General features: G+C 38.5%; 1 protein-coding gene across 1 annotated transcript; it reads right to left on the reverse strand.

Annotated features, from left to right (window-relative positions):
* Positions 1-4,698: 4,698 nt before the first annotated feature.
* On the reverse strand, positions 4,699-9,787 carry LOC113281213. The gene is made up of 5 exons (XM_026529895.1): positions 8,442-9,787; positions 7,198-7,769; positions 6,878-7,097; positions 5,174-6,560; positions 4,699-5,086 (listed from the first exon to the last, which is right to left on the reverse strand). The coding sequence occupies exons 1-4, from the start codon at positions 9,645-9,647 to the stop codon at positions 5,208-5,210; spliced, it is 3,351 nt and encodes a 1,116-aa protein (XP_026385680.1). The 5' UTR covers positions 9,648-9,787; the 3' UTR covers positions 4,699-5,086; positions 5,174-5,207.
* Between the last annotated feature and the right edge of the window lie 3,331 nt (positions 9,788-13,118).

A 13,118-nucleotide genomic window follows, 5' to 3' on the forward strand; every position in this document is an offset into this window, starting at 1 on the left:
TTGTGACTCAAGATTAATGTCTTAGTGAACATGAAAATGAGTGTTAAGCTTTTAAAGTTCAAATCGGCTAGTTTAGACTAAACATGTTGAACATAGTCTTTATACACGGTTCGATTACGGTTTACCTAACCAGAGTGTATATCTTGTATATGTGAATAAGATTCAAAGCTTTCATCTAGCGGTGGATATTGTTTGCTTGGTTTCAAAGCTATCTTAACTCAAACCTAAAGCAACCTAGGCTTTGAAGTATATATAAGGGGAACTCTTGGAATCTGGGATCTTTGAATCCTGACAGTACTTTTTGGTGTATCCTAGCTGTATCTAGAATCATCATCTCCAGAAACCCTTTTAGGGTTTAGCGAATACAAAGACTTCATTGGGATTCGTGAAGCCAGGTCCGGTTATCTTTTATCTTGATAACTCGAGTATCCTGATCTTGATTGTTTGTAGAGCTTGCTCCAACGATCAAGATAGAGTAATCATCAAAATTCTCTTCGTCTCAGACTTTGTTAATACCGCAAGTTTTATACTTGTGAGGTGGATACTAATATAGGCTGCACTTCGGGTTGCATAGGTTCGGATTTTGAGGATAGCCAAAATTTTGTCAAGTTGTTATCGGTTTCCATCACCTGGATCTATCGTTTGATTTGATCATCCTTTTAGATCATAAATCAGGAAATCAATCATAGGCTTAATCTGTGGGAGGCGGATTTGGTTTAAAGTCTTCAATTGAGTTGAAGCAACTCTTAGTTGGTGTGAGATCGTCTAAGCGAATCAATTGCACATAGTCTTGCTGGGATTCAAGAGGCGTAAGGAGCGCGATTGTACCTGAATCAGTGGGAAACCGGGTTCTGGCTCACCTACATTTCAGACCAAAGTTAATTGGTAGTAGGCTAGTGTATGTAGCGGCTTAATACAGTTTGGTGTTCAATCTGGACAAGGTCCCGGGGTTTTTCTGCATTTGCGGTTTCCTAGTTAACAAAATCTGGTGTCTGTGTTATATCTTTTTCCGCATTATATTTCTTATCTTTATAATTGAAATATCACATGTTATGCATTGATTAATCACATTAGATAGGTCCGACCTTGTTTGTTGGATAAGACTTGATTGATCCTTGGATTGGTCTTTGGTACCGTCCAAGAACTCTCTTTGTAGTTAGGTTCACAGATTCAGTTCTGTAAACGTTCTAACAACGAGATAGAGAGATACATAACTTTATACACTTTCCTTGATTGAGTTTTTACTCTCGAAGTTGTGTTGATTTAGTTCATACAGATTCCCTACGAAAAAGTTGGTGGTGTATTTTGGTACCCCCAGTGTTTTCAGTTTGGACAATAGGGAAATTCCAAAACCGAAAATATTCTCAAGATATTTCATTTAAGTACCTAATTTCAGTTTTCCCATTTCCAATTAAAATGCCAAAACACATTTTCCGAAATCTCTCTTAGAAAACTTCTATTATTAGCTTAGCACATTAACTAATAATCTTTTCCATATGATATGCTTTAATTGTTGGTAATTAAAACATATATATTTGAAAATCATAATTAAATGCTTTTCAATATTCGGTTTGGGATCACCTTGAGTATCAAGGAATATCTTTGAACAATCAATGATAAGAGTTACGTACATATTCAAATAATGTCGACATCTAGAAGTTTTTCTCAGCAAACCCTAATTCCAAGATCACACAAAACATAAGGAGATATGTGAATATTGGAAACTCGGTTTTTCTCATTGGGATCGGTTATACCTTGATTCACAATTTTAATTGTGACCGGTTACTCCATGCTTCCCAAAGTAGCTTGTGACCGGTTACACCTTGCTTCCCAAAGTAGCTTGTAACCGATTACAACTAACTTCCCAATGTAGCTTGTGACCAGTTACACCTGCTCCACAAAGTAACTTGTGACCTATTACAACATGCTACACATTATAGGCTATGCCCGGTTATACCTCAATTCTCAACACAAGTTAATAGGTTCTACCTTGTCATCTTGTATTGGCAATCCAAAAGATATTCAATAATGAACTGGACCAATCATGATTTTCCTTTCGATTATGAAACAAGTTCATACATCTACTTCCTTAAACTAATGTAATATACATAGTTTTCTAGGATGAAATCACACCTATATCTTACACATAATCAAGTAACTAAATACATAGATTATGTTGATATCATTTTTGCGAAGTCCAAAACATAAGCGTTATACTTCGTAATTCAGTAAGTTCCTTGACACTTTGATCAAAATGATATGACCAAGTCTAATCACTAAAGTATTATATATATACAGCTTTGCATGTTATGTTTTCAATATAATACGACTTGAAAGATACCTTAGGAATGGAAACAAGTCAATTTAGTATTAGTAACCTCAAGTGGAAGGATGATATCTTTGTTGCAGTCGTTACTTCTTCTCATTCTTCGGGTCTTCGGAGTAATATTTGTATGTCTCAACATTCCTAAATTTTCTAGTCTAACCTAAACGAAGTTGACTCTAATGTTTAATCAAGCGACTCTAGATGAGTTTTAATACTAAAATATGACACCCAAACTTGACATACCAAGACTTGGTGAGTTCAACCGAGCTATGCTCTAACAGCAACTGGCAATAGTTTGCACATTATCCGTTTATCTGAACATTGAGATTCATCATGTGCAACAATAAGACAAGCATGACAAAGTTTTTTAGGTTGTCTCTGAAAATAAATATATCCATTGAGTTACCTTAGCAGCATTCTCTGTCATAAGACCTCTCTTAACATTGGATTTAAAACATTGAATTCAATGAGAACATTTACAACATTATTATCGGCCGGATTACCATCTTTTGGTTCTATCTTGAGAGGATTTCCAAGAATACTGGAAATTTGATTTTCCACCTAATTGTTGAGAAATTCCGTGGGAAGCTTTTTAGTGTCGATCCAAAATTGGTGAGTAAGAAAATCCAGATTTTCAATAATAATTGAATGAGTCCATTCTCTAAAAGCAGCTAAAGATCCATTAAAACTCCAAGATCCATCCTCCAAACTGAAAGTAACCATGACCCCAAGCCATTGTAGCCTCTTGTTACACCTTGTCTATTCTCATAGGATGTTTCACAAACAAAAAAATTGACGTTGAATATGTATTAGTTTGGTTTAATTTTGTAAACTGGGCCGCTATTGCTTGTCATCTTTATGAGATGCAACCTTCAACCTACAAATCTTCGACTGAGAAGAAGGGTAAAACATCGTTCTCAATCATTAAGAAGATTCTTTCATCATGTTTAAACCTTTCTATCAAGATTGATAGGAATGGTCATGTTCCTATCGTGATAGTTTTATCACAAGCAAATGCGATTCCAACACTAGTAGATAGCTCAATGGGTTGCAGAAAAGATTGAAGAAGTACAGTATTTTTGAAGAACTATAAATATTGTTTAATATTCTTAATTTTAAATGTAATTCCTCTTATTTTCTCAAAATAAAAACTACGCGTAGTAGTCCGTTAATAGATTCTATCTAATTAATATATGACACATTTAACTTGCAAAAAGAAAGAAAAAAATTGTTAAATAAGCCTTGAGAATAGCAAACAAAAGTCTTATTTTCGTTTATTTATTCACGTGACGATGACCCACAAAAGCCAGGTATTATTTAGATCTTCGTATAGAATGACCTTGACCCTTAATGTTGGGATGCTCTAATAGGGGTTAATGACCTAAACATCTAAAGAGGTAGTTTGGTACGTTCAATGGAGTTACTCAGTGTCGGAACCAAAAGCGCGCCCTGGCTTTAATCCCCTCCCCCGCCCCGAAATTTTTAAAATCACTAAATAGTTCTTATTTTTCTAGATATTTTACGTTCAATCCTCCAAATTTAGTGTTTAGTCCACCAACCAAAAATGAAATTTAGCCCCCATTAGTCCTAAAACTTGGCTACCCACTGGAGTTACTAATGTCATTATTGGTTACTGCATTATGCAGTTGTTCTGTTCTTCCGATTAAACGATCTTACATTTTCCTGGTCCCAGCTGATACTTGCAAACTACCATACTTCTGGATTAGCTTCATTTGAGTGCATATTATGAAGCTTCATTTTGTTATGTCCCGCAGACCCGCCAACCATTGGATGGATGATTTCCGAAAAGCTAAGAGCCTAAGACTCCATCGTAAGCTTCCGCAATCTATATCTTTGGTGTTTGTTCGTGTTCTTTTGTCTCCTGAAATGATTGGTGGTGATTGTTCTGGTCCGAACCAAGTTGAGATGGCAGCCACTGCAAGATGGTTACGACTTCTATGGCACGCGTTGTTTCCCTGAGAGTACTATCCTGTTTGATTTCGCATTGAGCACAAATTTGTATTGGTAGTCGTGTTGTTATTGGTCGAAAACTCAGTACGCGGGAAAAAAAGAGAGGTAACCAATCTGCTCCGCCGGTTCCATAAGAGCGTTTCGTTCTCACGGACGAAGTTAAAAAAGACGAGACTTACTTAGGCCACCACGTCAGAGGAATCCGATTCTTGACGAAATGCCGAGTATGCACAACTATGCTTAGTTAAGAAAGGAGATCTGTCCAAATGTGCCACGAACACTGACAACCCCATTTCAAAGTCTGGTGTTTCTACACACGCCTAAGTTATAGACCCACCTCAAAATAAGTTGCATTTTTGTGTTACTCAAGGAATTTCTTGTAAAATGGAACCCAACTAACATGTTTGAAGGAGCATAGGACTCTATTATCTGATATTCTTGTTAATGTTCCCCACAACTTGACATTTGTCTAGCAATCTATGCAACAATATCCCATCAGTCTGTGTACTTTAACAGCTACAAAAATTCAAAAATGTAGCAACAAGAATAAGTGTGATCTAAAACCCTTATGGGAGAAGTTAAGCGCTGTGCACAGCCAGGGGGAGAAGCACATTTTAAATACATTGATTGATCAGTAGGAGTTGGGTTATCCCTTTTTGAATGGATACCCATTTGAAACTCTTTCCCAGTGGTTGACAATATTGGTTTGGTGTAGTGCACTATGGAATCTGAATCCTATTGGATATAACGGGTGCATATCATAGCTCCAATCACCCACTGAAAGGCTACCTGTAAACACAGAGATCCAATTACATGCAGAAGATGATGATCAGAGGAACCGGAAGAAGGTTCAAAAATATCACTTGAAAAACTTACCTACAGATATTGTACAGAGTGTATGTTGGTTGATTTAAATATACTTCATTCCTGTAATATGGAGCTGTCTCGAGATTAGGTACTGGGCTAGGGAATAAATAAGTCCTAATAACCCCAATATCTTGACCTTGATTACATCTGTTATTATGACGGGGGGTAGATTCAGGGGCATCGTAAGCAAAGGTCTTGAATCGGTCTGCTTCGTGTGGCTCCACACAAACTGGTTGAACAGGATGTGACTTGGGAATGTCAAGATAAGAAGTGCAGTGTTCTTGACTGCAAAGAACCAGTCAGGCCCTCCTATCTCTAATCCCCACCAAGCGTTCCCATGCCAAACCTCTTCCCATATTCTGTAAACTGCAGTTACAACCAAGTATACAGAGATTACCACAGTCACTGGGAAATATCTCTGGCGGTCCTTGAACCCAGCAACTAAGTCGGAGTCTTGGTTGAGGAGCAGTAATATTGGCGCCAGCAAGAATATTGCACGGTCCGAGCCACCAGTCAGGTTAAAGTTCAGGATTAGGCATATAGCAAAACACATCACAGTGGCAACATTACCAACTGATGGCATCCAAGCACCTTCAGCAGCTAATCTTTTAATCGTGAATGTTGGCACTGTTGAGACCCTTCTCTGTTGCATAAACCTCATCTTTGGTGGGAAACCAGCAGAAGAACTTCTCTGCCCTGATCGGCTCTGAACGCCAACCCTACCATCCGTTGCCTTGTCATGCATCAACGAGGCAAGCTCAAACTTTATCTCCAGAGCTATTACCATGAAAATCGCAGCATACAGCCCAAGAAGGGATGTCCTAGCCCCCTCCACGGCCAACAGCATAGTAAGTTTCTTGTCTTCTTCCCCAGCTTCTCCGATTCCTCCCATATCTGCCAAGCTTTTCATTCTAATCTGGCCCTCAAGAAGGTACGTGACTGGGAAGAGAGCCACAAGTAAGGCAAATATCCAAGGTAGTAGTCTTGTGCTTGAGGCAGATGGGAAGTGAGTGAACACCACAAAGACGGAGGTGCATACAATTGTTGTCACTATGAGCGCATGCAACATTGTTGCTTGGAAGAAATATTCAGCAGAGATGTAAACACCAAGGGCAATACCAACCCCAATTGAATAAAATGCCCTCAACTCCACAATGTACTTGATAGGGATAATAGAAGTAAGTGCTGATAACGTTAGCAGGACTGCTGCAATGAGTAACCAAGATGGCCATGTAGGCTTCGAAGTTACAAGGCCATAGATAGAGACGTCATCAACAGAAATATGAGCTGCCCTGATAATGTCAGAATGGAATGCCCACGACAACGGAACCGGTGGTTGCAAGAGGATAAAGAGCAGTCCTGTTGCCAAGACCAGTAGTATGCATCTCTTTGCAGACTGCACAAGGAGATATGATAGAACAGAATAAGCAACGTGATCTTCTTAAAGTTACAGCTATGTAACGTGACGGTCTCCACCGAAGTACCAATATGTACCACTGTTTTTGATAAAGACTATGATAACTACCAACAGAATGTGAAAATACTAAACCACACACATATCAAACAAATTGTTCTCAAATTACGATCACAGCCATGATCAGTCTCAAAAGGTTCCATATTTAGAGAGGCAAGAACTACAAAACAAGCAGGGCCAATGTGTGTGGTGTTCATGATTTCAAAAGGAATACAGAGCATATAACATTGTATGAGTACCTGAACATGAGAAAAGTGGAGCGCAACTATTGGTATGCAAGCCAATCCAGTCAACGCAATACAGAAACCAAGAAGCAAGCCATTGGATGGAGATCTTCCAACCCACCATTGTAGAACCTCAAAAACTGTTTCCCGGCAGAACCATGTAGCCAAAGCAACCACACCAGCATGTGCATAACCTTGCCAAACTTTCATTTTTCCAGCTGCTTTGGACTTCTCCCTGAATTTTCAAACAAGGAAGTTAGTGAAACACAGACAAATCGTTGCATAAGAAGACTAACAAAGCAAGAAAAGAAAATTGGCAACGGGTAGGCTAATACTTGTAAAGAAGCAATGGAGGAGAAACTGCCAGTAGAAGCACGGCTGCAACCCATACAACATTCCTTGATGTAACAAACAGCATAGCCAGTTTGGAAGAATAAAGACAAGTCAATATCCAAAATGATTTTTGTCCAATACGAAGATCTACAACCAGCCTCCTTGCTAGCGCAAGTCCAACAAGCGTTGTCATAATAACCATGTAGCTTGGATACATCACATCTTCATCCAATCCAAAATAGTATACACTGGCGTAGGTAAAAAACCGATTCTCTATGTAGCACAGAAGCAAAGCATGGCTTATTAGACCAATCTCAGTCAGGAACCGAAATTTGGGCGGGAGAAGAGCAAGCCCCGGTACAGCCATAGCCAGAATAACATTAGCAAGTATTATCTTACAAAATGATTTGAGAGATATCCCAGCCAACCAAATATTGAGATCCCAGAAGTTATGCAGAACAAACCATGACACCATCACGCTTGCAAGAAGGACAAACACAAAGTATGATGGCAAGCTCTTCTTAGTAAAAAATTGTGCCAAATAAAAGCCTGAGATTAATGGAACTGGAAGCAGCTGCAAACCAAAATGACAAATAGCTTCATGTTACAAGAGTTCACTGGCAGAAATAAAAAGTACCAATCCTCTTGTTAGAATAGTCATAAATCTCTTTCCTACTCAAACAGCTTCTCTGCTGAATGAGTTAATCATAACTATTGTTTCCCTATCTAGCGTTAAATTTATTTACTTCAGGAATGCCAATTGTTAATAGCAGGTACTCCCATCTCTCATGACCTATTGTTTTTGTGAATCGGTGGAAACTAAGGCACTCATTGATAAGTCAATAACTCCTATTATTTACAAAAACAACCAAACCCGTTCTCTTAGATTCTTTAGACATATTTCTGGGTCCATATAAAACCACATAATGAAAACCTCAGCATCTGTCTAAGCTACTTAGCATCCTAGGTTGCACATAGACTGATAGACAAGTTGAACATAACAAATATTAATGATAAGGAATTTGCTAAACAAGTTATCATGATTCAATTGGATTACGGCTACAATAGCAGACACTAATGGAGCAGTGTGACTAAAATTCTTTCTTTAGATCCCAGTTCACACAATAGCATTCTTAAACAGTGTGCAAGAGCAATATAATTCAGGTTTTTGGAGAGCAAATGAAATTTATGCATAATGATACCTATCTGAACCAAAATCAAATCTAGTTGGAAGTCGAATACATACCCAAATGGGGAATCCAACGACGAGCGCTCCAGCTGCACTAACTAAGACGGACAAAGTTGTAAAAGCAACCGAGCTAAATGCATCACCAATCATACCAATTGCATAAGCACCCAAAGCAGAAGCCCCTCCCAACATCGAAATAGTCACAAGTAGATAACTCAAAGGCGGTGGCACCTGAATATACCTTCCAAACGAATGGAAAACAACTCTAATTTCCAAACAAATAACAACGACAACCAAGGCAACAGCACCATTAACAACTCTAATACTTTGCAAACTATTCGGATTCTTCGTAACCCACCATAACCCTCCCCTAGTTGAGGCATAAAGTTGAAACAAAAAGGGCAGGAAAAACAGCAAAAGCAAATCACTGATAGAAGCAAACATAATCCCATGATGAGACGCGATATGAAACAGCAGTGGCATGAATAGTAAATGCAATGTATGAATACAACTCTCCAATGGACCTAATATCATAATCTCATCAGGTACTTCGCCACCATGGTAACCAATATTCTCTTGTTTCGATTTAAAAGATGATACTCTTGGAATGGTAAACAACCAATAGAATACACAGCTGAAAATCATAAAATAGTAAGCTGAATTCATCATACCAACAGCAGAAACAGTAGCCCAAGTAAACAAGGTACTCGCACAAATGGGTACACAAGAGAACAACACTCGTTCTAACGCAACAACAATTGACGGATTCTCGATCTGTATCCATTTAAACTGTAACGAAATCCATATCCCAATCAAGAAATTCGTTTGTGCACATAGAAAACCAGCGAGAATTGCGAGAAAAACAGAATTAAAAGACGAAATCAGATTCGAACTGAAGAAGAAAGCGATCTGAGAAGCGATTAGTGAGAACCAGACGCCGAAGAACGAAGCCGATTTAAGACTCAGCGAATCAAGAATGTAGGAGACCATTAAACCCAGTGTTAATGTTGCTATAACTGGTGTTCCACCTAAATCAAGTAAGAATAAAGCTGATGGAACTAAAGCAATTGCGATTCGTTGATTGTGAATGAATGATGAAGGTGAAAACCGATTTGAAACGGAATTTGAAGATCTAGGGTTTTGGAATCGTTCTGGTGATGATGAGTAATTTGATCCATTGAATGATGGGGAAAAGGATGGTGCGGAGAGTGAGGGGGAGATTAGGGTTCTATTCGGACGAGTTTGAAGCTCTGGTGGCATCATTTTTGAGGAGACCGAGTCTGCGACTCAGTAATGGAGATTTTTGAAGAGAGAAGAGAAGAGAAGAGAAGACTTTACTGGTCTGAGTGAGGACTGAGTCTTTCGATTCTCTCTCGCTCTAAAACAGTGACATAGAGGAGAGAGAAAGTAGATTTATCTGTTAGATAATCTATGATAAAAATACCAAGGTAACCGCATTTCTTACACTCTTGGCCCTATTCCTAGGGACATTGCCAAAAAAAATTGATGTTTGGCATACCAGGTGGCATGGCAAACCGATTGCGCCACTATGGGAAAATCGATAAGCGACCGAGTTTCTAGCAAGCGATATTATTAATATCGCTCGAAATTTACTCCATCGCTTTCGATATAATTAATATCGTCATTGTTCGAGTTTCTGACGCCTATAAATACCGCACCTATCTTCTCAATTCTTCCCAACTCTTCTCAATTCTTCTTCTTAAACTTAAACGATTATCTTTTGATTTCCTGAAACAAATATGGAGAAAAGAAACAGAAAAGCAAAAGGATGTACTAGTACCCCAGGCAGTGGAGTAAGTTTTGTTGTGGATACAAATTACGAGTTTAATAATGTTAGACAAGTAGCCGGTGAAGGTGTATTCTCTAATCACCTTTCTGATCATGAGGAGCGATCTAACTCGATAAATCTAAGAGGTGGATGGACTGAGTTACGTACAATTTTTGAATTACTTCCCCATGTTGTTCAAGAGAGAGTTAGAAAGTATCCTTGGCGGCATCTATATCAAATACAACCTAAAAACCACATGACTCAACGTGTTCAAGTTATATTAGAACGATGGTGGAAGACTACAATCACGTTCTTTTTCAAGGACTTTGAATGCGGTAAGTCAGTCTTTTTTAGTAATTTAATTTTTAGATTATGTGTTTTGTTTCATAAAAATCAACAAATTCTAATTATGAATAATTATTGTTGATAGGAATTACACCGATAGATTTATACATGTTAACGGGAATTTCATGCCAAGGAAACTTACTTCCATTTAACAGACTAAATTGGTTATCAGACGGTAGATGGGAAGAAAGACTTCCTTTATATTCAAATGAATTAGAAGGAAATAATTCACATAGACAAATAAAAGCTCATGGGTTAAAGGTGGCTGGATTTGAAAAGTTTTTTTCAGCGTTATGCTAAGAAAATGAATGAAAACAGGGCAGCTGGTAATGAATATTTGATCGCCGACCATTATGAGGAGCTAGAACGTCTGTTTGTATTGTAGGTAGGTTGCCACTTGACAATGAATTTCTTCCTACCCAACCTCCACCAGAGACGGGTGACGCATTTGCATATCCTTCTCAAAGTTCATCGTCAAACATGCCACCATTTTCTTGGTAAGTAAAGACTATATCCAGCACATCTGAAGAGATTGTTACTTATCCGATTGTTTCTAGTGCACCTACTCGGACTTATCCATGCTTCGGGGTCAATGCTACAGATTTGCAATATCAGACCAGGTTGAACGATTTTAAGACTCTATTTTAGGGATTTCAGAGTTTTCACTTGGATGAGATGTAAAAAATGAGGGAAAACATGATATTTGAGATGAGTCAAAGACTTGAAGGTAATGATGGTTCAAGTAGTAGTAGGGGAATGAGTCCCGGTGTTACAGGAGCTGGTAGAGGAATGACTCATTTGAGTCTCAGTGTTACAGGAGCCGGTAGAGGAATGAGTCCAGGTGGAAGTCAGCAAATTCGTGGAAGTCAGCAAAGTCGTGAAAGAAGTGAAAGAAGATTGAGACGTCGTCCTATGAAAGAGGTACCAGAAAGTTCAGCCCCAAACATGGTGTTAGATAGTCAATTAGTACGTGGTGGTGAAGAAACAACTCCTACACGTATGTTTAGTAATTTGCAAACTGACATAATGACTCCAAGTGGTGGTGTGAACATGGAAGTAGTTAGGCAAACGAATCTGTATACCCCAATTGCCTCAACCTCATTAGCATTTCAACCATTCCAGCATCAATATCAACAAAAAGTATTTCAAGATTTGTATCGTGTTAACATACCCCCTCATCTCATTGCTTATCAAGGTTATGGTGATTCTGATGAGACTCAAGCACCAAGTGAGGCTCAAACCGGCACCATAACTGATTTGTTGAACAACTCTATGGATCCTGAAAATGCAGGCAATTGGATCTTTGGTTAGGGAGGAAATGGACAAGGAAATGAGTAGTTTAAATGTAATCTTTTAGTTAAAATGTAAGCAAATTAGATGAAATGTAATTTTTTTATTAAAATTAATGGAACTATCTTTTTAGATTAATATTCAGATTGAAACTAGTTTGACATTCATTAAAAATTAACCTTGATTGCATAACACAATACTTATAATTTGAATCCCTGCACATGAATATTGTAGAGTTCATAACATTCGTCGTGACTAAACCATCTTCCATTGTCTTCGGAGAATTTGGTACGAGCTCTGATTTGTAGTTCTTCATTTGATAACCCAGTATTATCCCCTTTTATCAACCACATAATTTGCTGATACTTTCTAACATTGTCATTGATGAAACAATAACGATTTTGAAGACACTCATTTGTTCTTGTTGGATTTACGTGACTTAACACTGTAAACCTTTAAAACACAGTGTCCCATAAGTTAAAAGTCTCTAAAGTAAAATCTCTATCGCTTGCAACTAAAACCCAACATCGAATTAGAGAAACATCTTCTTATGGAGTAAAATCCACTTCGGTTATGCGAGCACTAGGCATGGTGAAATGAATTTGAAGTTGGGTTGGAATTGGTAGAAATCGGGTATTTATAGGGGGAGGGAAATAGTAGTCGTTGGATTTAGATCTGATAAGCAATTATCATAGTAGCGAGCGACAACTTGACTATCGATGTCGATTTAATGACCAGCGCACGACTGTTTGACCATCGAGCGACCGAGACTCTATCGCTCGGTGAAAACTCTGTCGTGTATGCCTATATGCCAGGAAAAACATATCGTCATATGAGTTTGGCAGTTTTCCATACCCATAGTGGGTGCATATATGCCAAAAATCAGTGTTTGGCATGTGCATAGGAATAGGCCTTACATGGTGCTATGAGCTGAACTCTCGTTTCTTTTGGCTCGGAAGTGCGAGGGAGCCCCCACTTACCCCATCATTTTACACCACTATGTGTCACTAATATTTACCGTTGATTTCTTTCTCACGCTGCCCCGCCTGAAAAGCAGGGGTTCGCTTTAAAAATGGACCAATACAAACTTGACACATAATGGGGTATAAGGGATGGGGTACAAAACCGGGGTCCCTAAAGCATTTTCGTTTTTGGCCGGTTACTTGTGTCGGGTGCTCTGGCAAATGGTTCAGTTGTATACTTTCTATTGTGCGATCATAGATATATAGCACCAGCGATACGTCTTTATGACTGGCGATTTAGCCAATCACGCTTGTTGGAAAATCTATCACCGACGATTATTTCTCTGT

The sequence above is a fragment of the Papaver somniferum genome, chromosome 5, assembly GCF_003573695.1.
Source record: "Papaver somniferum cultivar HN1 chromosome 5, ASM357369v1, whole genome shotgun sequence".
Classification (NCBI taxonomy): domain Eukaryota; kingdom Viridiplantae; phylum Streptophyta; class Magnoliopsida; order Ranunculales; family Papaveraceae; genus Papaver; species Papaver somniferum.